This window comes from Akebia trifoliata, chromosome 10 (genome assembly GCF_017979445.1).
Source record: "Akebia trifoliata isolate Shusen 1 chromosome 10, ASM1797944v1, whole genome shotgun sequence".
NCBI classification, from domain to species: domain Eukaryota; kingdom Viridiplantae; phylum Streptophyta; class Magnoliopsida; order Ranunculales; family Lardizabalaceae; genus Akebia; species Akebia trifoliata.
The window spans coordinates 6,866,721-6,891,428 of record NC_141384.1 but is presented as its reverse complement, the minus strand read 5'-3'; the positions used below and the strand labels follow the sequence as shown (position 1 = coordinate 6,891,428).

General features: G+C 36.5%; 1 protein-coding gene across 4 annotated transcripts; it reads right to left on the bottom strand.

Moving 5' to 3' along the window:
• Window positions 1–1,310: 1,310 nt before the first annotated feature.
• On the bottom strand, window positions 1,311–24,162 carry LOC147393002 (nucleoporin). 4 transcript variants are annotated; one of them, XR_015182034.1, is made up of 10 exons: window positions 23,986–24,162; window positions 23,705–23,819; window positions 23,146–23,580; window positions 17,484–23,015; window positions 15,126–16,029; window positions 13,995–14,683; window positions 12,432–12,570; window positions 12,248–12,329; window positions 12,000–12,158; window positions 1,311–1,613 (listed from the first exon to the last, which is right to left on the bottom strand). XR_015182034.1 is itself a non-coding variant. In XM_086455611.1 (10 exons), the coding sequence occupies exons 2-9, from the start codon at window positions 23,753–23,755 to the stop codon at window positions 12,056–12,058; spliced, it is 7,935 nt and encodes a 2,644-aa protein (XP_086311737.1). In that variant the 5' UTR covers window positions 23,756–23,819; window positions 23,986–24,162; the 3' UTR covers window positions 1,311–1,613; window positions 12,040–12,055. The 4 variants fall into 4 exon arrangements, 3 of the variants coding, with proteins under 3 accessions (XP_086311737.1, XP_086311738.1, XP_086311740.1); XM_086455611.1 differs by having other exon boundaries at window positions 12,040–12,158; XM_086455612.1 differs by lacking the exon at window positions 23,705–23,819 and having other exon boundaries at window positions 12,040–12,158.
• Between the last annotated feature and the right edge of the window lie 546 nt (window positions 24,163–24,708).

Sequence of the window (24,708 nt, the reverse complement as noted above, 5' to 3'; positions counted from 1 at the left end):
CTCTAACCCATGTTTTGAAAAATATTTTGCCAAAATGCTTGTTGCTGAACATTTCCCATATATATATATATATATTTTAATTTGAAAATGAACAGCCTCTTTAATTCCCAAATTTAAAATTTAAATATAATGTTGAAAAAAAATATCTTTTTTCAATTTTATTTTTTTGAAAGTTCATAAAGTTTCATGCTCTATATACACGTGGCACCTGATGGTAATTTTGGGTGCCACATTGGCATGTGGTCCTTAGGATTAGCTAATAAATCTTCAATATTTATTAACCGGTTTTCTCTGGGGATGGATGTGTGCCTCTTTCACGAAATACACATCTTTCATAGAGAAGGGGTTCTAGTTATTAAAAAAAAAAATCCCATGCGCACAATTTTCAGTGAGAATTTCCTTTGAGTTCTTGCCAACGTTGATAAAAAAATATTAGGTAATTCTTCTGATTCATTTTTCTTCTCCTTCACATTATTGATAAACTTGTTTCAAAGTGTAAATTACAACATCAAATTAGGAATTTATCAATTTTAAAAGAAAATTAATGTATCCCCTTGTAAAAGTTCCTGGATGAAAAATCCATGCATCCCTAATTCCTTGAAGGAAGAAAATGAATCACCATGGACCCCATCTCTAGGTATGGTTAAGGATATTGGGAGTCGACTACTTTCGAGTCAAATGAGTAACGAACTAAGTTCTAGAATAGCCGATATTACATATTTAAGAAGATCTGATATTTTCATGAATGCAATTTAAGCTTTTATTAAATGGATATTAAACACTGTTACAGTAGGGCTGTCAATGGATCGGATCTCAATATTAAAAGCAAAACCCATTCTGATAATAATTGGATCAGTTTCCCATATCCTTTATATTTGCAAAATATGAATCAGTTTCAAGTATTTAAACAAAAATATACATAAAATTGACATAATTTCTCACCTTTTGATAAAATCGGGACCATACCAGATCAAGAAATGGTTGATCCAGCATTGATAGATAGGTATCAAATCAGATCTTTATCAAAACCTAAATCCGAGATTCAGATAGGAAGTTAATAGAATGGATTGGATTTCAGGTCTGATTCAATCCATTGGCAGCCCTAGTTACCGACTCTCTGTAGAAATAGTATATAATTTTTTTTTTAAAGGTAAATATCATTTTTAATTAAAAAAGAAATAACATTCATAAATCTTGATTTCAAAGATTTGAATCCTACTCCTTGCACATCTGTTAATAAAAACTTAAAAACAGGAAAAAGAACATAATACCCCCTCCCATATGCCAAATATTCACTTTATAACAAGACATAAATTGAAATATATATCTATTTTTGAAAAATATACACCCAGTGATATGAAATGCATCATTGAATGTTCAATCTATTTCACCATCTAAGGTGGCAAGAGTAATTTTATTAAATTCAACCAAGACGAACTGAGATTTACCGAGAGAACAAAAAAAAGGGGAGAAATCACAGCCGCAAGGTTCAGCTAAATAAACAATACCTGACTAATCTGGAAAAGAATGAATGTTATGAGTTTGATGCCCCACGAGGGGCCTTCGACTTTGGATTCCGTGTCTATTTTATGCTGGAGGAAACGAATCTGTAGCTGCAGAATCAAGAAAACCATTACTAGGTCAAAATTGAAGAGCAAGTACATAAAGACAATTGCGAAATTATACATGGTACACTGTAAACAAGATCCAACATTTAATTAATAAGATCTCTGGTGCCAAATATCGATTCAGTTGGGCACTAGTCGTAACAAACCAATTTTATGTTATCTCATGAATGAACATGTAAGTTATAAGTCGTACCCATGTTTACGATCAATATAAGGTTCGATATGATTTGACACTGTTGAGCATAAGAGATCTAAAGCTAAACATGGCGATATATATGTGTGTGTGTGTGCGCTTTACTTAAACCTCATCTTACAACTTTGAATGAAGTGCAACCAAGGTATTGTGTTTTAATTTCCACTCAAAAAATATAAAGTACAGATAGATCTTCATGATGAACTTCCCAAATCTATCAAATAAAACACAACAGTAGACCCCACTCCCTTTATCCCCACATAAAGAGGGGTTGATATTTAATCTCATTACGAATATCAAGGACCAGTTTTAACCTTATAGTCATCTCCCCCCCCCCCCCCCCTCTCTTACCTCAGAATGCCCTTCCAACTTTATCATCTTTCCTCCACTACCCTTTTTTTAATAATACCCCTCCATCCTTATTGCCTTTCCTCTTCTACCCCCTGTTTGTAGAAATAATATTTATTAAGCGGGAGGGGAGAGGGGAAGAGGGAAGCCTAGATACTAATAGTCACTTCCGGAAGGGATTGCTCCCAAACACCCCCCCAAGACAGCAAAGGGAGTTAGAGACCATAGAATTCTCACTGTTCTGAAAAGGCCTTAGTCTGCCAATCTTTGAAACAAACATTAAAAAAGGGCAGATAGAGGACCCAAGAAGTATGGAAGAGGGATAATAAATGCACCTTGATCTCCCTATCAAAATTGTAGTGGATTAAGATGCGGTTGACAAGTTCACCACAAAAAGAAAATAATATCAATTGAAAGAAATCCCCAGTAATCAAACAATTCATGGTAAGAATCCTGCCCGAGGTAGCCGACCAAATAAAAAAAATACTATCTTGATTGAAACTTCCAGGCCCCAAATAACAACAAACAAGAAGTCCACGAAAGAGGCAGGCACTAGAGAATTACAAAAAGATCATTAACAAAAACTCATTATCCTAGCTACAAGCCCACATCCTCCAATCCTCCATCACAGAAGCAATTAGGGTGTGAAAGACAATGAGATTAACAAAGTTCTAAGCAATTTATATCTTGTACCTCCCAAACCCTCATATCTTTACCTCCCAAACATTAAAAGCAATTCCTAAAGCCAAAGTTTAACCCCCCAAAATCGAACCATGAGATCTTTAATTGACAATTTTTTTTTTCAATGAAATAGCAAAACAAGAAGGAAATTGAACACAAAGGAGCAATATACCAATGATCCTACCAAAACCTCACTCCTTTCCCCTCTGCCAACCCTAAAAGCTATCCTGTTATGGAACTCCAAAAAGATCTTAGCAATGCCTTTCCAAAAAGCTACAGCCATAAGAAGACCACACCTCTTCGTTCCCAACTAAAACTCTTCAACACCATATTTTCTCACGATAATTTTCATCCACAAACAATACGTTGTAAGGGTAGAATAGTGTTTTCTACCTTCATTTTGTATATTTCTACTTATTGTGTAGGGGTAATATTATCATCCCTAGTTTACTTCATCATATATAAAACAAGAGAATCCTAAGAGTCGTGTTCCACAATACACGGTCCTTTTTTCTCTACATTTTTTTGGAATATTTTAGTAATATCCCCCTGTGAAATTCACAATAGTATGTTTACCCCCACAAAATGCAAGGTTTGCCTTCCTTGACCGAAAGTCAACGATGTATAAAAGGCAAAATTACGATTTTGATCAAATTTTGATGTACTAATGTAAGTTTTTAAAGGGTCAATTTCACCATTATTTCATCAATAAATGGGACACTGACTTTTGGTTGAGGGGATTAAATCCAATATTGCATTTTGGAGAGAGAGAGAGAGAGAGAGAGAGAGGGGGGGGGGGGGGGGGGGTAAACCTATTATCACCAATATCACAAGAGTTATTAATAAAATTTCATTTGGAGAGCTAAAGTTGGGAAGGGGAGCAAAACAACAACTTAGCACAAGGTCAGTAGAGGAATTGGAGGCAAAAGGGAAATGCTAGGAAATTGAGCACAAAGTTAGGGGACTGAGATTAAAGGTTGAGCCTTAAGAGTAAGTTTGATAGCATGGATATTCATTTTCCATGAATTTTGAAATCCATGGAAATATATGGTAGTGGAAAATGGATAGGGTGTAAAAACCAAAGTCCATTGTTTGATTCCATCTAGATAATACAAGGGGGAAGAAGAAGAAGGGAGAGAGAAAGGACGGAGCAAGGGGTGGCAGAGGTAAATAGAGAGGTAGAGAGGGGGGTGCAAGGTAGGGGTGGGGTGGAGGGAAGAAGAAGAAGAAGAAGAAGAAGAAGAAGAGAGAGAGAGAGAGAGTGAGAGACAGAGAGGTGAATCTATTGATTCACACGCTTCCAATACGTCAGATTGGGGTTTAAACTTTAAATTTGGGGCTGGATTTTTTAGATGAGGGTGGAAATCCATTTTCCATGGAAAAATCCAATCAAACACAAAGAAAATACCATTTTCCATGCACAATCACACCCACTCTAAGAGGAAATTAGTTTAAGGAAAATTAGACAGGATTCTTGAAATCCAAATAGCCATAGAATTTTATAGATTGTTTTTTAAACTAAGAGCTAGATAATTTATGTTTAAAAAGCATGCATAATGGTTTCGTTGGTTATTTTTGAACTGTAACGATAATAGGTTGAAAGTAGAAGTCTTGTTTTCAAAATGCTTTACATTCTATCACCAATTAACAAAATTTTGCTAAAATGAGGTTTTTCAAGTGAGTTTTGGAAAATTGACTTGGAATTATCTGAAAAATATGATTTTTAAGGGAATAAGGTTCACAAGAGCAGCAGATTGAGTTTAGACATGAGGGACACTACTTCTAGACTTGTTAGTGATCACTGCTTGTTTGTAGTTGTCGAATGACTGACACTCATATTGGACTAAATATTAAATTCATGGTCAATGACCTACTTGAGTTGATCAAACGGTCACCCAATATTGGTATTCGTCAACCAACCACAAAATTGAGAATAGTAGGGTCCAATGCCAATAAAGTTTGGACATTGAATTGCCATATCAAGGCGAAAATTTTGATGTGTTCCTCATTGCTTGTGTCAACTACACTGCCATTGTTTGTATCATGTATTATATGATTGATAGATGGTTTAACGTGTTCAGCTTTATAAAGCATATGCTAACTAATAGGTAGATTTTTTTCAATTGATATATCTTTTTATCATACTTTAGGGTGCACTCGCTTATATTTCAATAAAACCTACATTGTTTAGACATGCATAACGATACAAGAAAATATAAATCAACGAAACAAGAACCAAAACTACAACTCAAACATCCTACGATGAATGGAACAAATCCCATCCCATCTCCCCAAAAAATCCTCAAACACCACCACTTTAGCATCTTTAAACACCTCATGTCAGGAAAAAAACACAAGAATTGAAATAAGATATATATATATATATATATATATATATATATATATATATATATATATATATATATATAGATATAATGGAATGGTGATATATATATATTTAATAGAATGGTCACCATTCTCTAACACCTGGGAATTTCTTTCTTTCCAAATACCCCAACAAATTGTGAATGGAGGCCAAACCCATAGGATCCTCTTGAAATTCGAGATATCAATATCAATATACATCCACTCCTCAAAAATAACCCGAATCGTCATGGGACACCACATACCCCAAACAAACTAAAAAAGTAATTCCAAATTTTATTTGCCACGACACAATGAATCAAGACATGTTCCACTCACTTAGCATACCTCCTACACATTTGGGACAATGATTCCCCTCCGGATGATCATTGTTCAAAGTGAAAAAATATTCCTCAAAACTGTCATCCAAATGAAAAGATATATTATGGAAGGGACTTTTGGACCCCGCATTAAGGCATGAGGAAAGGGAAGAAGAGTGATCCAAAAATGATTGATAAAAAGACCTTATAAAAAACGTCCCATCTTGACTACCTTCCCACATTCCTCTTCTCAGCCATGATTGGAAACTTCTGAGATACATCTCAAGAAAGATGCAACAATTTCCACCACTCAATCATTAAAACACCTTCTGAGACCAAAGTCCCAAGTTGCTTCTTCTAATCCTAGAAACACCCTGAAATTGAAATGCACAGTTCATTTTTCATCGAAATCACATACAAAGCAGAAAACTAATCGGTCAGAGAAGAAACTCCACACCAAATGTCATCCCAAAAACAAACTCAATTCCCCTTCCTACCTTAAAACCTCTCTTCTTCTAAAAGATGGTAGAATCTTGACTACTCCTTCCCACATTCTGCAACCATAGGAAGTACATACCTCTCCTCTCCCATAGCAACTATGACCCCCCTCCACAAACTATTTTCTTGCATCCCAAAATTACATAACCACTTGCCTAAGATCACAAAATTCTCATTGTTAGGTTTTGGATTCCTGACCACCCATATTTCTTGGGTTGACAGATCTAACTCCACTTTTACTAGGTGGTACTCCATCTTACCTACCTTTCTGTGCCAAAGAAAGTCTCTGAAAGCTGTATCCATTTTCTTCTCAACACAAATTGGAATTGAGAAATGGGATAGAAAGTGAATAGGAATACTTTCCAAAGTGCTTTTAATGAGTCATTTTACCTCCTTTCAACAAGTATCTTGACTTACAAGAGTTGAGCGTTTTGTGCACCTTCTTGATCACCATATCCCAAATATCCTTTTATTGTAAGAGCACCCAACAATAAACTCTGGTAATAAAAAGGAAGATGATGGAAAAATTAGATATCATGGGCCTATCATAATTGGGTCATAGTATAGGTTTAGTGTTTATTTTAATTTAGTGATTAGGCTTAGTATTTGGGCTTATTGTTATGTTTTATTAGTACATGGTCTCAGTGTAGATGCTATGGGGTTCTTTGGTAACTTTATTATGTCTTCCTTTATCTCCTTCTTTATCTTCTCCATTTTCTTTGTTCTAAATCTGCCCTAACCCCAACCAAGTATCTTAAACCTTCCCCAAAATCTAGTTGAAAAACATTGTAATTAAACCCCACAACACAAGCCCTTTTGGGTTTATCCTAAACCTGTATGGGTAAACCTATTGTAGCCAAATCCTTAACCCAAACCCAAACCAGATTTCCTACCCTGTATTTTACATCTTCCCTCTCGTCCCACATCAAAAGTAAACCAACTTCACACTTCAAAGATGTAACGAGATCCACGATACATTGAACATTCTCGACTGCAAACCTTATTTCTACTAAAATTCACAGGAATTCTAAAAACTACTTCAAAGCAACATAGAACTCCACTAAGGAACCTCACCCGATCCTTTGAAGCATATAGAAACAAAAGTGTCATCCGCAAATTGAATATGCGAAACAATTGGACCCCTACTAGCAACCTAACAGCCTAAAATCTGCTTGATAGCTATCGCCCTTGCTGACATCCTACTAAGAGCCTCTACTACAATGTTGAAAAGAAAAGGGGACAGAGGATCCCCTTGTCACAAACCCCTTGAACTCCTAAAAAAAATCTATGAGAGATCAATTAACAAATCGAAAAAATATGGAGATGTGACATGCATCAACATCCAACAAATCCACTTTTGACCAAAATCTCATAAGCTCCAACATATACCTTATGAAACTCCCACTAACATGATCGAATACCTTCTCTAAATCTATCTTGCGAATCATAGCCAACTCTCTCGACCTTCTACAGTCAATGCGCTCATTTGCAATCATAACCCTATATAACATTTGTCTACCTTTAACAAGAGCTCCTTGAGTTGGCCCAATGATTCCTTGCATAACTTCTTTTGAGTTCAGACACTAGCATCTTCAAGATAATCTTATAAGTGGCTTAAATGAGACTGATTGGCCTCAAGTCAGAGATATCTTATGACCCCAACTTCTTGGGAATCAAAGCAACCAATGTGTAACTCCCAAAAATCTCATCATACAAGTTATTTATCAAAAATAAAAAATAAAAGTCAGTTATCACTTCATTAGGTGAGATAATCTTTGATTGTTCCCAACATGCCTTAAAAAATTCCATAGAGAAACTATCAATTGGTGGGGACATCAAAGCTTAATGATTATTTTTTTATTTAGTTTTTTTTTAGGTAATTATTTTTATGTTTTTTGGGCTTATTTTAATGTTTTATTGGCCCATGGTCTTAGTATAATGTTTAGGGGTAGTTTGGTTAGTGTCTTTTATTAAGTTCATAAGGGTTGAAAATTTAGGAGAGAGGAAATTATGAAAATTAGGTTTTATTTAGTATTTTGATTTTATTAAGACTCTTGGTTGATTTTCTTTATTTATAGATTCTATTAGGGTTTGATTATAGAGTTGATGAATGGAATAATTTTTTTTTTGTTTTGTATCGTTTAGATGTTGGGGCATTCAATGTAGTTGATGCTATGGAAAACATTGAGGATGATTCCATGGTAAATATATCATTTTTTTTTCCTTATCTTTTATCTTTTTCTTCAATCCATCTTTTCAACATTTTTTTTTGTTTATTCGTAAGAGATCAAGAATCCATCAATAACCCTTTAATCCTTTCAAGAAACCAATCCATAAAATCCGTTTTCTTGATTTTTCAAAAAATCTTGATACTTGATTCTTGAAATCTACAAACTTCAACATTATATCATTTTCATATTTCCTTAATCTTTAATCCTTACCCTATAAAAGTTAACCTTTAACAATTTCCATATTCTACAAACCTTAACCTTCAACCCTTTCCTAATCCTTATAAACCAAGATCCTTAATTGTAATAGCAAAAAATTTGTATTTTTTTAGTTGTAAACCGTCAAAATTAAACCCCACAACCCAAATCATTAACCCAATCCCAAACCAGATTTCCAAACCCCTTTATTTTCATCTTCTTCCCTCATTGTCATGCATCATCAGTTCTTCCTCAAAAGCCCTCAAAAGTCAAACACAATGCTTAGAATGGTGAGGGTAGTTATAAGTTTTTTTTTTATAGGTGTTATGTTTTGTTTTAGTATTTGTAATAATTGTATTTAATACTCTGTTTTTAAATGTCAGTGTTTAAACTAAATTGCCCCTAAATATTACACTAAGACGATGGGCCTAAAACATGAAAATAAACCACACAAAAAAAAAAAAAAAAAAAAAAAAAAATTATAGCCCTAAAAAGAAAAACTAAATAAGTAACTAATCTAAAATAATCTAAAACGATAAATTTAGACCTAAATAAGTAAAAAAACCTAAACAATTACAAAATTTTCATCAGAACCCTTGACCGTTGACTTGATTTGTGTTCTGCATTATTCTCCTCTAGTTGAAGAAAATTCATCTTCGAGTTTTAAAGTGCTTGAGAACGATCATGACAATTTATGATTCATCCCTTTTGGCGAAGATTTGTCCTCGTGTCTTGATGTTGTGTTGAACCATTAACTTCAAATTAAGATCTTCTATCTTGGCAAAACCGTCATTGTACCCGCCTGAAATGATTATGGTAGTTTGAGATAGTGATGGAACAATTGCATCATGAACACAAATTGTTGATGTGGTCTCCAAAAGATCTTCTTAGATTTTTGGACGTATTTTCTACTTCATAATCTTGTTCTTGTGTTGATTTTGGTACTATAGGCACACCATCTTCTAAAGTCGATGTCTAATTTGTCTTTTCTTCAATCTGCTCTTGGACTGATGGTACCACAAGAGTTGATTTCTATGGACATACCTTGAGTAGATATTGTTTGCCTAAAGTAACACGCAAAATATTTCGCTCCGCATCAAACGTAGCTTGTACATGTGAGATCCAATCTCAACCCAACACAATATGACAATCTTTTAAAGGAACCAACATGTAATCAGCATCATGGATAAAAAAATTAACGATATAGCCGAAATCACGATAACCACAATAAGTTTTATTTTCAAAATTCTGCAAAATTTTCTCAAAAAAACTTGTGGAAATCAAGTTTTCCTCATATTCATCATTGCACAATACCCTGAATGACTTCCAAGAAGGTAAAACAAATCTAGTTTTGACTTTCAATACCATCTCTATTTATTCCAAGTTTAGCAATGATACCAAACCTGATGCAGGACGATGAGGGGAGATACGAAAATATGGGGGGTTTAGGGAATTTGGTCTAGGATTAGGTAAACCCAAAAGGTAAAATGAAAACAATGATTGTAAGTGTGACCACAATCCCAATGAAAATTGTTAAAAATAGGATAAGGAAAGGATTAAAGATTTGGAAAAGAGATTAATGAAATAAGGGTAAAGAAAATGGGGAAAGGATTAAGAATAGAGGTTTGTAGGTTTCAAGAATCAAGAATCAAGAAAGGGGTTTCAAGAACAAGAATCAAGAAAATTAAGAACAATAAACTAAAAGAAAATCAAGAAAAATAAAAGAATAGAAAAGAAAAATAAAGATTAAAAGAGGAAAATGTTATATTGGACTCGCACCACAATGGCCTCACACCACACCCATTGTTGGGAAGATAAAGCTCAAGCATTCTTTTTATTAATCGTATTCATCATTTTTCATTATTTAAAAAAACCCTAATACAATCTATATAAAGAAAAAAAATAAAAAATCTTGGTCAAACTAAAATACCAAATAAATAAACTTATTTTCATAACTTTTTCTCTCCTAATTTTCAAACCCTAATAAACTAATATATTAGACAAATTAAAGTTATTAAATTGCCCCTAAATATTATTCTAAGTCCATGAGCCAATATAATATGAAAATAAGCCCAAAAAACATTAAATTAAAGCTCTAAATCAAAAACCTAAATTAATAATTAATCTAAAATAATCTCAAACGATAAATTTAGACCCAAATAAGTGAAAACCTAAATAATTACAAATTTTCCAACGGAACCCTTGACCGTTGACTTGATTTGTGTTCCGCATTAAAAGTTTTTCTAGACGAAAAGGTATTGAACATCATAATTCACACATGCAGACTTCTCAACAAAATGGAGTAGCTAAGGGAAAAATTGCCACTTATTGAGGTAACAAGATCTCTCCTACGTCCTACCTTTGCAGGTCACTACTGATGAAAGAAGACCACTCAAGTGCCACTAAACAGACTAAAGGGACAGAGGATATCTGTGAAGACTTAATCTAATGTGATTGAACACATCCAGGAACTTGAAAGAGAGAACAGTTATTTTATGTCGTAAGGTAATAGGTGTGAACTATGTTACCTGAATACTAAATTTTTTTTATTGTATCGGCATCAGATTCTTAAATTATAGGGTGTCAATGATTGGGTAGAACTCTTAGCAAAAACTGGGCTAAATAGAAATATATGTTACGAAGTTGTTGCTCATAGTAAAAAGACTTTATGGTTAGACAATGTTATGAAACAGACTTCCAATCAACGTAATTCGTATTTTTGAAATGACAGCAGGTTCTTTGATTTACAAATTCTAATCAGATCAACGTTAATACATGGATGTTACACCTAGACCTTCTTATCCAAGTGTAAGGAAAGGCTCTTAATGGAGATAATTTAAACCGTTGATACATGTATGGCTAAGGCTTCAATTCAGGTAGGGCTAAGATCAGTTTTTAGATATTTGACTAAACAGGGCATTTCACTGGCCTTCACAATTTCGAGTAACATTGGTGCCCCACAAAAAATAAATCTCCTGTCAGATGACTAGGATATGCATAAAAAAGTACATTAGTACAGTGATTATATCAGTACTATGGTTTGGAAGGAGCTTGAAACAATTACAATAATAATAATAATAACAATAATAACATCTGTAAAAGAATAGTAGTGGCTAGCAACAATGATGATGATGATGGCATACGATGGTAGCAAGATATCAAGAATAATAGAAAGATCCAAGGCTAAAGTCTTTATTACAAATAGTCTGTTAAGTCAACTGTCTACTAACAATATACAAATGGAACATGTGACAAGTTGGAAGGGAGTTTGCTACATTCAATGCATTCCACCTGAGGGATGCCCTACATTGTTTAACCATCCTACAATAAATCTTCTTTTTCTGCAGTATTCACTTTATCCATTTGAATGCCGAAAATAATGTAATGGATATATGGTTACAATCATCATATCAAGGTGATTTTGTTACTTGCTCAATCACTCCAGCAATAATTGAATGGAGTGTATTGACCCTCACACATATGCAATAGAACATTCCCTTAATATACAAAAGTTGACATTTATATTTCACAAATAACTTACTATATGAGAATAGGAAAGGGGTGCAGCATTCATTACTAACCAATGCATATTCTTTCTCAAACTATTGAAGTTGCAAGTAGAGCATGCACCACGACCCAATAAAGTATAATTCCGAGCCGTAGCGCAGGTTGTCTCATTAGCGCTCGGTCACATGAAACCCTGGAAGTTAAAAAGGCAAAACAAACCTCTGCTCAGGAAAGAAATCCAAACAAATTCCTAATGAGGATGAAAAGTGGGGTCATGCCTACCATAGCCCATCTATCATGTCGGAAACAGGTCTCGTAAATTTTGGGACTATTCTTGACTTAGTAAGCGACCTGAACCCATGCACTGCAACGCAAGAAAAAAAAAAGACGAAGTATAGAATTCTTAGGAATGCTGAACTTTCAAGTGCAATAAAAGCGCTAAAAAGGAAAAGGCGAGAAAGGGTACCTTTATCATCATCTTCATCATCTACTGTACTGCCATCGGGATCCATATCTATACCAATGGCAACCTGATCATTATTTACTTTGCGCACACTGCGTACATGAGGCGTAATAGATGCCCCAGCAACTGCCCTTTTATTTATCTGCAGTATAAGGTACAATAGCTATCAACTAAGAGAAAAATTGCTTGAAAAAAAAAATGAAAAACCATTAACCTCACAAGAAAAAACTAAGGTGATTTACCAAAACATGCGCTGAAAATTGAAAAATTAAGAAATTGGCACACTGTTCATTTTAATTCCGAAATTGGTGATTCCTTATTCAACACTTTCATTGGGGGAACAATAAAGGGTTTTGGAGATTCTTCCAGAGATCAGGGACTTGGCTTGAACTTTTTTTTCCCTGACAAGTATAATTTAATGATGGAAGGGAAAGATATAGGAAGAAGCATAAAAGTGGAGGAGAATGTCTCTGAATAAGAAAACCCATGAGTGCCATGGTTGATAAACAAGACAGATATCTTGCTGAGAACATATTATATGGGAAAGTTTATGTATAGTTATGCAGTTGTACTTGTACCCATGTCATTTATGTGTTTTTTCTTCTTGTACGTTATCACCGATTTTTTTCTTATTACAAATCAATAATTAAAAAACAAAAATAGTTTCTTCTTAGATAGCCAACTTCTTAAGAGAAAACTTAAACCACAAACTATTCACAGAGATTCTCTATCACTATTTTTGGCTTGTGTAATGTTACAAGTACATTTAGAGAAAAAAAAAATCTAACAAAACAATATCTAGGATTTTTTTTTTTTTTTTGAAGTGTTCGGTTAATTCTGAGGGAACTTGAAGAAAAGAAAAAGAAAAAATTGACGGGCAAGGGTTTTGTAGAGGCCACATGGAAGGAGGAACCCAGTATTGATATGGATGTATCAAAAGTTTGATATGGTAATTTTTAGACCCTATACATTAAAAAAAGTACTAAAAAAATTATTAGTAATTTTTAGCCATTTAATTTGACCAGTTTTTTGAAGGGTTATTTCTAGAAGTCGGATTTAAGCATTGGGGTGTCATTTGGTGCAAGTGCTTTTGCTTGAATCCAACATTTCTAAACAGCCTATCATGTTGAATTTAATTGTAAGTCCAATAAGAGGTGGGTTGAACGTTCAAGCCGAGAGGTTCAATTGCAACCATAGGATTAGTACATATCTTGATAGGGATGAGGAATACCCTATGTTATCAAAAAAAAAAACACAAACAGGTCTATTAAGTTGTTCAGGGCAGCATTTTTGGGGCTGACATTGAACTTTAGATGTCAATACAAGCTTGAGATATATGTTAGAGGAAGGGTTAGGTCATGGGGGGGAACAACAGTGGAAAACGATTTCCTCTTTTTCGAAAAAGAAATGGTTTTCCTCATAAATCATCCACCCTTTTCCTGTGAACCAAACACAACCTTGAGCTTACATATTCTGAAAAATATCAAGGGAAAAAAAAAGGCAAGAGATTTTCAGACCTTTGTGACTCTGTTAAGTCCAAAAAGTAGCACTTATGAAATGACGTACCATTGGTTCAAGCTCCACAATCTCAGAGGAGGCCAAGCTGGTTGTTTCTCCAAGATCTCTTGCAGCTTGAAATGATGCTAATTGAAATTCCTTCTCACGTAAAGAATTTTCAAGAGTTTCCCCTTTGTGTCGCAGCTCTTCTATTCTAGTCCTTTCTACTTGTAACAAAGCATCTCTGCTTTGAGACATCACCCGTAAATCCTCTAATTCCGACATAAAAGATGTAATCTGCTTCTCAAGGATCTCTTTATATGTTTGCATTCTATTGCTCTCCATGTCATCGAAATGCACATCATGCACCCCAAAACGCGAGATCAGCGTGTCCAACCATGTCAACAAATCATGCATCCCAGTTGAACTCCTCTGGTTGCTCTCCTGTGATGCTGCTAGAACATCATTGGTGCACCTTGTGACCTCTTGACGTAAGAAAGAGATCTCTTCATCTCTCCCTTGCAGTTGTGATTGAAGGTTTTCGATCTCGGATAGAAGACTTCCCGACAGTTGATGAAGCTCATCAAACTTGCTCACAGTGGTAGAAAGTTTTGCCATAGCCTTCCCACGAGAAGCTTCAAGGTTCTCTAGTGCTAAATTCTTTTGTTGCAAAACTTTCTCCAGTTCTTTGATCTGGTTCGTCAAGCCTTCCATCTGTGACTCTTCTTCATCAAGTGCTTGCATCAATGCCTCAATTTCTGAAATGCAGTAAACTCACGCATGTTAGAAAAAAAGGAGCTGCTATTGGCACCCCAATTTCTTAAATTATTTATGAACTCTATTAAAGATTAAAACACACCATTCAACATTACAAAAGTTTGGTTCAAGTTATTACCACACCATTACAAAGCATTATAACACATTAAAACAACAGCAATTGTTTCCAATTAGGATTAAGCTCATATAAAATCCTAAATCTAACAAATAGGAATCTTTTGAGAGTTTTTATTGGCACCCCAATTTTTACTTATTCTCAATCATTGATTTTTTTTTTTTTTTTAATTGGGGAATAATAAGTAAAAGTTGGGGTGCCAATCGCAGCTCTAAAAAAATTAAACAAGATTGTCTAATTCAAAACATTTAACAACAGCAATCACACAAGTCAACATTAAAGAATTCAGCCTAACAGACATGACTTACCTTGTTCTTTGGCAGTTAGCAAATCAGTCAATGAAATTATCCTCTTTTGTAACTCTATTATAGAGGATGCTTCCCCATCTTGTAACTCCTTTAATCTCAACTCCAACTTGTTCCGCTCCTCCTCCACAGCTTCTATTCTTTTCTCCAAATTATCAACATGAGTTTTGGCAGTTTTGAGATCTACCAAATAATTCTTTGCAGTAGCTTCAGCTTCTTTGATTTGACTTACAAGCTCGGCACAAATCCTATTCCTTTGGATGTCCTTCTCCTGAAGTTCTGTCTGCAAATTCAATATGGTGGCTTTCAGTTCTTTTTGGCTTCCCTCTATTATCTCTGATTGTATACTATCTGAATCTTTCACAGCTAATAATAAGCTATCTGCCACATTTCTAATACATTCCTCTGTGATAGAACCTTGCCCGTCGATGGGTTCTTGTCCATCAATGCCGGTTGGAAGTTTCAAGTCCATACCCACCTTTCCTAATAAATGCACACCAGGAGCCAACCCATTTCCAAGCATCTGGGCTTTTCGATTCTCAATTTCCAAGATTGATCCAGTGCAAGCTTTGTAAAGCAAAGCAATATTTCTGTGCAGGACAAGGGTTTCAGTTTCTTTTTCTTTCCTCGTCAATTCTAGATGAGTGATATCTTTCTTCATAGATTCCAAAGATTCTTTTTGGGTAGATATTTCCTTGTGAACATCCTGCATGACTTTAGATAGGGTCTTAGCTTGTTGATCGGAAGAAATGGAGTGTTGGTAAAGATTTTCTCTCAGAGCATTGATTTCTTTCATGCATTCTTGCAAGCCATGACCAACAATACCAAACACTTCAATTATAGAACTGCCATCCAAATGATCTTGCATCATTGTTTCCGACAAAGTACCAGATGTAGGGAACTTCACCTGATCCAGCAAAACCCAAATGAGACGAAAAAAAATAGGAGTATGGTACTTGTGAGTGTGTGTAGGAGAGTGGTGAGTTGGGGGAGACAGGACAGTCTTGATCTTACATAAACTAATGCGAGTATTATAGATTGATGCCTAATATGCATGCTACAATGCTATCAACGTGGTAATTACATTGAAACATGTATTGGTGTCCAACACATATATGACCAAAACCAAAAAACATCCATCATAATGTAATGCTTTAGTTAAATAAAATAAGTAATTAAATATGAAAATAAATTACAGACCCAGCCAGAAGGAATGTTCAAGGAAAAAAGTTATAAACGAGAACAAGAACTTGGATTGAGGTGTGAGAGAGGACATGAACGGGCTTACAATAACATAAGACATGGCCTTACATAATTGAAGGAGAGTGGAGAGGGGAGATTAGCCCAACCAACCCAAATTTTTTTGGATAAGGCTTAAATGATATGAAAACAAGTACATAAACATATGAAAAGTAAAAGAAGGCATTTCCATGCAATCATGCAATAACTTAAAAGACATGAATAGATTTATAGGAGGGAAAACTATATCAAACAACTATAGTCCAGAGGATGGAAGAGATTAGCTCTCTAATAAAATTATTTTTATAAAAATCATTAACACTAATACTGTATCAGAATGTTGTCAAAATGTGCAGATTCATGTTGAAATGGGAAAACAAAATTAATAATAATAAAACCTAAAATTACAATGTCATTTTCTTCAATAGATAAGCTGGACTTGAACCCACAACCTCAAAGTTGCTTTGCAATGTGTCAAACCAACTGAGCTATGGGTTTAAACCCAAAAAAGCACCATGTCATTAGAAAAAGTTCTCTTTGAATTTGAGCAGACTTTTCTGTACTTTTTTTGTTAGACAATAAATTATGTACTGTTTCAAACATCTATTTCAGTCCGATACCTACACAATAATGGCAGCACCTCCCCCTCAATCCAGTTTGCGGGGCAATCACTTATGGTGTATGTGTGGATGTAAGGTTGTGTATACATATGAGGGTGAGACCATGTGAACATATTATCCATAATTCCATGTATTTAGCTCAAGATATACATATATATAGTTTATTAATAGAAATTGTTCAAGAATCAACATTGACCTTCCAAACAAGACTTGATAGATCACAAGATCACCATCATCAAAGCATTATTTAAAAATCTGGGATCCGCTGAATGAATAATGCTAAAGTTTAGTGCACTTTAGCTTTAGCTAAATGATGTTTGAGTGTCAGAAAACCATAAGGGTAGTGGGCTTTAGCTTTTGTCTCACAAGACAGCTCCAGGTTAAGAAACCAATTGTAAATTGCTCCACCCAAAAATGTAAGACCAAAACAAAATTTATTCTGAAAGAAGACAATTTAGAACAAAAACAAAATGATTACGGTGGAGGCAAGAGCAGAAGTTACCTCATTTACTGAGTTACCGGGGAGCATGCCAACATGTGCATTGCCAAGAGGCAGATCAATCACATTAGTACCATCCATCTGCTTCAACAAAGATTCCATCCAAGCCTCCACGTTTCGTAAAATCTCCAAATTTGCAGTGAAAACACTAACCAGCACATTAGTAAAACCAGAGCAGCCCTTCCAAACTTGATCAACTCCAGCTTTTAACTTCAAAATTTCTGAAAGTTCGTTCTTTCTTTCTTCAGAGCGAGCATTGATGAACTCCTCCAGACGAGAAAAAGCTTCAATTTTTGCAGCCTCTACATTTTCTAGCTCCTCCTGGAGGCCATCACCTCGTTCTTGAACCTCATTCAATTCTGCAATGAGTAGCTCATTTGCCCTTTTAGATTTCTTTAATTCGTGCTCGGAAGAAGTTATTGCCGTTTGTAAGTCAAGCAATCTGTGCTCTGTCTCTTCCAAACGATTCCTTAAGAACGAACTCTCATGTTCTAGGGCTTCTACTCTCTCTGGGTACATTGATAAGTCCCTCATATCCTGCTCATACTGCACAAGAATGTTTTCCCTCTTATTAAGCTCACTTTTCAAGCGTTCCACTTCAGTGTTCATGTCTTCGATAGTTTGTTTGAGACTGTCGCGCTGTTGCACTAATCCCTTCCCTTTCCTAACTGCAACATTTAATTTCTCTCTCGAAGAAACCAACTTCTGCTCCTCCTGATTAAGTTGCTCTTGCAAGTCATCTCTTTGTTTTCCCAGCGCTTCAAATTCCACAACCAAAGATTGATGCTTCTCCAGAATTTTATCCCTCTCCCCTTCGACATCCACCAAATTATTCAAAGCCCGCTCAAGTTCTTCCTTCAGTGAATCTTGCTTTCTTCGTTCATCAAGTACGGCATCAGCTTCTTCAGTATAATTAAGCACGGGTTTCTCAAAGGAGAGAGCTCTATACTTTTCTATAAGTTTCCTTAGTAATCCTTCCAAACGTTCAGTACTACTGCCATCACAAACTTCATCCTCTGTACTCTGACCTTGCAAAGCATCACAAACCATAACCTGAAATCTCTTCATCTCACCTTCGATTTGGGGATGACACTCTTTATTCTCAACCTTCTCAACCAATTTCTCTTGCAGACTACAAACTTCATTCCAAAGCTTATCTTTCTCAAGTTCATATAGAGTAGCTTGCTCAGAAATGTTTTCGTGTTCACGAGTGAGGTTCTCCAGACTCTCTGAAAGAAGCTCTCTTTCACGTGTTAGGGCTACAAGGGTTGCCTCAAGATTAGATACTTTCTTTTGTGACTCTTCCAAGTCAACTGTCATTGCCCCACAATAGGTTTCAAAGTTCTCAATCTTATGGTGGAGAGAATCTATATCATGGTGAGCCTCAGAGAGAGCATTTCCTAACCACTTGATCCTATCTTCGGGCTCCATTGACCGCAACTGTGAAGGCATGTCAATCCTATCCAAGACCTCTTCCCACCTCTGCACAAGGCTATTCCTTTCCATCAAAGATTGTTCCAACATCTCATTTTGCTCAGCTAAGCCATAGAACTTACTCTGCAGTTCCTCATATTTTCTTCTTGAGTCATCTAACCCAGGATTTGAACTCGGCTGTACATCATCTTTCCAACCATCAGAATATGATCCTCCCCCCACAGAAGTTCTCTGATCCCAATCATTCATAGGCAAAGAATTCCCAACAACCGACCTTGCAAGCCACTCGATCTTCTCAATTATATCTCTGGAATGAAAATGTTCCGGCAACTCTAGGTCTTCCAAAATCTCTTCTATCCTTTGAAGAACAGAATCTTTAAGAAGGAAGGATTCTCTTAATGCGGTAGCCGAGTTCCGAATGTACGACAGTTCAGATTCCAGAGCCTCAATACGTTCACCTGCCTCCGAGTAGGCCTTGAGTTTTGTTTCAACTTCACGAAGCCTGTTATCTTTCAAATGTAACTCCTGTAAGCACCTCTCGAGTTCAGCTGACATCTCGGATAAGGAATGTTTCAGACTGTCTCGCTGCACAACCAAGCCTTTTCCCTTGGCTACAGCTATGCTAAGCTTCTCCCTGATAGAAGATACCCTCTGCTCCGACTGCTCAAGTTCAACCCCTTTCGCTTGTAATGCAGAATGAACGGTTTCGACGGCCACCTCCATCTTCCTTAAACTTTCCTTGAGGATGGAGATTTCGTCTTCTTGTCGAAGATTCGAGGAGCTTAACTGGTGCATCTTTGCCTGCAACTCACTCAATTCCATCACCTTAGAATCGAACTCTTCTCTCGACAAGGTGAGTTTCTCAATAGCTTCTCTGTATTTCTGAACAAGAAAAGCAACCAAAGACTCCATATTAGGGTCAACCTCAATGTCCTCCATATTCAATATGGTCTTAACATCTTCAACTAACGTAAGCATGGATTTTGAATCAATACATCTTTCCTTCAGTTCTTTAATTTCTTGTGTTCTGTTTATCAATTCTGACTCAAGCTCATTCTTTGCAGATCTGAACAGCAACCTCTCCCCAAGCAGTTCACCCAATTTCTTTATGAGGTACACGTAGTTATTAGGTTGTAGAAGATCAACCTGTCTGTCACCATTTACATCTTCACAAGAGTCACTCACGAACTGTCTAAGGTCGCCATAAATCATACCCAGAAGCCCAACAGCCATTTCATTGCTTACATGTAACTCAGAAAATTTCTCACCCAGTGACTTGTATGAACTAAGGATTGCTTTGTGACTTGTGTCAGATGCTTCAAGTTTCCCACACAGTTCCTTGATCACTTCGCTGGCGGCATTAATTGAAGCAGTGATATGACAATGAATGCTTAAAGCATCAGATGTGTGTAGTCTTCCCATAGAAGCATCTAGCTTCTCAACTGACACAGACATTGCAGCAATAGCCGAGCTCCATTCTTGCTCCAGAATCAATGTCTTATCACCTACTTCTTTCTGTAGATTTTCTACTTGATTTAAGAACAAACCCACCATCTCATCTGACCTCTGCTGTATTTCAAGGAATTGACTGTCCAGATCATCCATTCTAGATTGATACTCCGACAGTTTCCTAACAAGTTCAATGTTCTCTGCTTCAAGATTGCTATTCTGTTTCTTTGAGGATTCGTACAGAATCTCAAGCTCACTGACCTTGTCCAACTCCTTCAGCAGAGCCCTCAAAATGCCCAATTGTTCCTTTGCTAACTTAAAAGGATCTGACGCTGTTTGTTCTCCTTCAACCAAAGGCTGCCCCTCCTCTGAATCATTGCCATCATGTTGAACCTTTGACTCAAAGGCTTGAATCAGTTTCGATACCCCAGATGAAGCCCCTTTACCACCTGATCTACTCAACAATACTGAATGAGCATGAATCCCCTCAATTTCCTTCTCAAGTTTTTGCATTATTTTCTCAGCCTCCTCCAAGTGTGTCTTCAAGTCTACAAATCTGACAGAATCATCATCCGTTGGATAATTGTGACCCATATGTGGCATATCCCACCCTTCCAGTCTATTTCCGATATCTTCAGGTTGAGATAACAACTGACGATGCTCGTTCTCTATCTCCTTTAACTTGGCTTTATGTACATCTAGGCAGCTTGAAAGAGACATGTTTTCCTCGGTGAGCTGTTCAAGGCTTACAATTGCTTCTTTTAGGTCAAACTCGAGCTGCACATGTTTACCATGTTCCATAGCCAAGTGTTCCTGATGTTCAAGAAGCCGAGCGGAAATTTTCTCATTTTCACCGACCAAATAGTCTTTCTCCTCCTCAAGTTTCTTTCTCTCCTCTGCAAATACAATGAGATTCTCATTTAGGATGGCAAGCTGAGCGGAAAATTTCTCATTTTCCTGGACGAAATAGTCTTTCTCCAGCGCAAGCTTCTTTCTCTCCTCTGAAACTAAAATGAGATTCTCATTTAGGTTGGCAAGCTGAGTGGAAAATTTCTCATTTTCCTGGACAAAATTGTCCTTCTCCTCCTCAAGCTTCTTTCTCTCCTCTGAAACTAAAATGAGATTCTCATTTAGGTTCGCATTTTCCGTTTCTAAAGTCTCTAGTAAACCCTTGTAGTCAGCCAATTCCACTGAAAGGATCGTCAACTCCCCATGTGACATTTCAAGTTTAGTTTGCAACTCAGAAGCCCTCACTGTACTTTCCTCAATCTCTTCCCTTGCACTAAGAAACTGTGATCTACGCTCCTCAATCTCTTTGTCGAGGCTTGTATTGTACTCCTCAGTTTCTTTAAGTAAAGACCGGAGCATGGATACTTCATTTTGCAACTGATGAGTCCGCTGATCAAACCCCATTTGAAGCTCAATCTGATCAGTAAGTTGCAAGTGGAGGAGATCTTTTGAAACATTTGTGAAGTAGAGCTGTTGCTTAAGACTCTCCAAGACATCGGCAAACCCATTCTCCAGCATAATAAAATCACCCATATTTCCTGATTCTGCCTTAGAAGCTGATGGTATTGATTCAAGTAGAAACCTAACTTCTGTTTCATCCAGCCCACTTAGCACTTCCGCCAATTGATAGATATCAACTGAACCCTTGTCTGCACCAAGAGAAATAGTCCGTCCTCCAGACAAGATCTCCTGTTTCCTTTCAGTATCTGATTCAAGGGCTGAAAGTATGATTTCCCGATTATCTTCACGAGAGGAATCTGCCTCTACATTCTCCATCTGTGGATCTGACTTCTCTTCAGAATTTACATACGGAATTCCTTCTGCCTTGTGGGTTGCCTCAGCTGAAAAAGAAACAAAACCCATTTCATGAGTTCCTTCGATCCTTCGGTTTGCCTCGGCATAAAAGGGAACACTTTCTACCACATTGGATCCTTCTGTTCTGTTTATTGCTTCATTGATTCCTTCTACATTTCGGGTTGCATTCTCTGTGCCCTCTTCAAGATTCATGTCTGCGGCTCCTTCTGCCTTGTGAGCTGCCTCCGTAGAAACATAAACGCTATCCAAATCACAAGTTCCCTCGACATTGTGGTTTTCCTCAGCAGAAACAGAAATATCATCCACCTCATTGGACGGATCCATTCTGTTTGTTGCTTCCTCAGTGGGCCTGAAAAGAATCGAGTCCAGAGTTCCTTCTGCTTCGTGGGTTGCCTCAGTGGGAACAAAAACACCACCCATTTCTTGAGGCCTTCCTGCCTTGTGGTTTTCTTCAGCAAAAACCAAAGCACCATCCATCTCATTGATTCCTTCTGCTCTGTGGGTTGCTTCCTCAGTGAGCTCATAAGGATTTGAGTCCGGAGTTCCTTCTGCCTTGTGGGTTGACTCGGCGGATACAAAAACACAACCGACTTCATGAGGCCTTCCCGCCTCGTGGTTTTCATCATTAAAACCCGAAGCACCATCCACCTCATTGGTTTCTTCTGCTCTATGGGTTGCTTCCTCTATGTCTACCAAGCCTTGAGATGCCCTTGCAAGATTTTTGCCACTTTCTCTATTCTTTGATACATGGAACCCCTCAAGCTCGACTTTGGTACAACTTTCTTCACCATTTCCATCAGATTGATTCGATCCCAAACAGTCAGCTTCCTGCATTGTCCCTACCCAGCAACAAATGAGAATTTAATTATACATCAAATACACTTACTTTTCCTAATTGACCGGCAGACTTATTTCACTTATAATATAATTTAAAAGTGAGCACAATCTACTTCTTTACCTGATTTTCCCTTTCTTGAGTTGAAAACACATCAGTAGAGTATTCTTGTGACGGCGATGACTCTCTCTCCTCATCCCGAGTCACCAATGACTGTGGCAACTCAGCAGAATCGACACACCGATCTGTGTCAGCAGCAAGGGGTTCCTTCTCCTCCAAGTCAACAGGCGCCAACTCTACGTCGTGGGTCGATACAGTTTCATGTGAAACTGATGGATCAGTGTTTGAGAAATCAACATTAAGGGCCACTGATTTCTCCATCAAATGCAACGCCGATGAATCAATAGACCCAACATCGGCAGCATTCAGAGACGATGGAGGTTTGGCTTCCACTGCCTTCGAGTGTGGTGCCACATCAACATCTCCCTCATGTTCAGACTTACTAGATTTATGAGATGATTTTCCTTTGGTCTCCTTCTTTTGCCTAAATTGTTGGAGCTGGTAGTATAAAAAAAAATTAATTAATTAATGCAGATTAACCTAGTTTAAAGACTATGAAGCAAACAGAATTGAAAAATTAGAGTTTCAAATGCGGCAAAATGTTCAATAATTGAAAGATGACCTTTTTACGGCCGGCCGCAAGCAGATCGGTCCGGTTCTTGTTCTTTTCCATAGGATACACACCAATTTCAACAGAAACTCTTCCTCGCCATTAAATGAAACCACTTAATCCAAAACTAAAAAAGGAAAGGAAAAAAAAAACATAAACCCTAATCAAATTCAAAATGTTTTCAACCGATTCAAACAAATCTACTTAACCCTAATTATCAAACAATTAGGTCAATTCGAATCAGAAGTCAAAGAAATAAGAAAAACAAATTAATTTGACAGAAGAAAACATACCTTGATTTGATACGGGGATGGGAATAGTGGCGGAGAAAGAGTTGATCTTCGTTCTTTGAGTTGGTTGTGTCGGTTGCTTCAATTCTCTCTCTAAATTTTCTCTGAATCTTAGATCTGACGCGAGCTTCGTTTCGGTAAAATTTTAGATCTATCGATCCGACGAACCCATGGTTTTTCTTTGTTTTTTTTTTTTTTTTTTTTTAAATCTTTTGCGTAACTAATAAGTTTGGATCGAGCCCAAGACGTTTATCACTTAACATGATTACTTTCGTTTTCCAATGGATTCTTAATGGGCTGGTCTTGGCTGTGTTGTGCTGGAATCGACTGGGCTGGGACTGGCCCAAGATCACCATTGTCCATAAAATCTTCCACATAACTGTTTAATGAAGGTCATGGCCATGCATAGTTAGTCCACTGAATTTTCTTTACAGAGTAAACTCCAAAGCCCAGGCCAAGAATCCCTCTTGAATATGGAAAGTCAAAAGATGCAAGAACTATATTCCCTTACATGATGCTAGAAGGTTTTTTTGCAAATGTATCTAAAGGGTTTATTTGTAATTTAAAGTATTAATCAAAGGGTTTTTGAAGACATAATAAAAATATGATATTTTGTAATTTTAAAAATTAACCAATGTGATTATAGGATTATGAGATTGCAATTTTTTTTTTTTTTTTGTGATCAAAATGACCTTCGATTATAATAAGTTTAAAATGTAAAAGTGG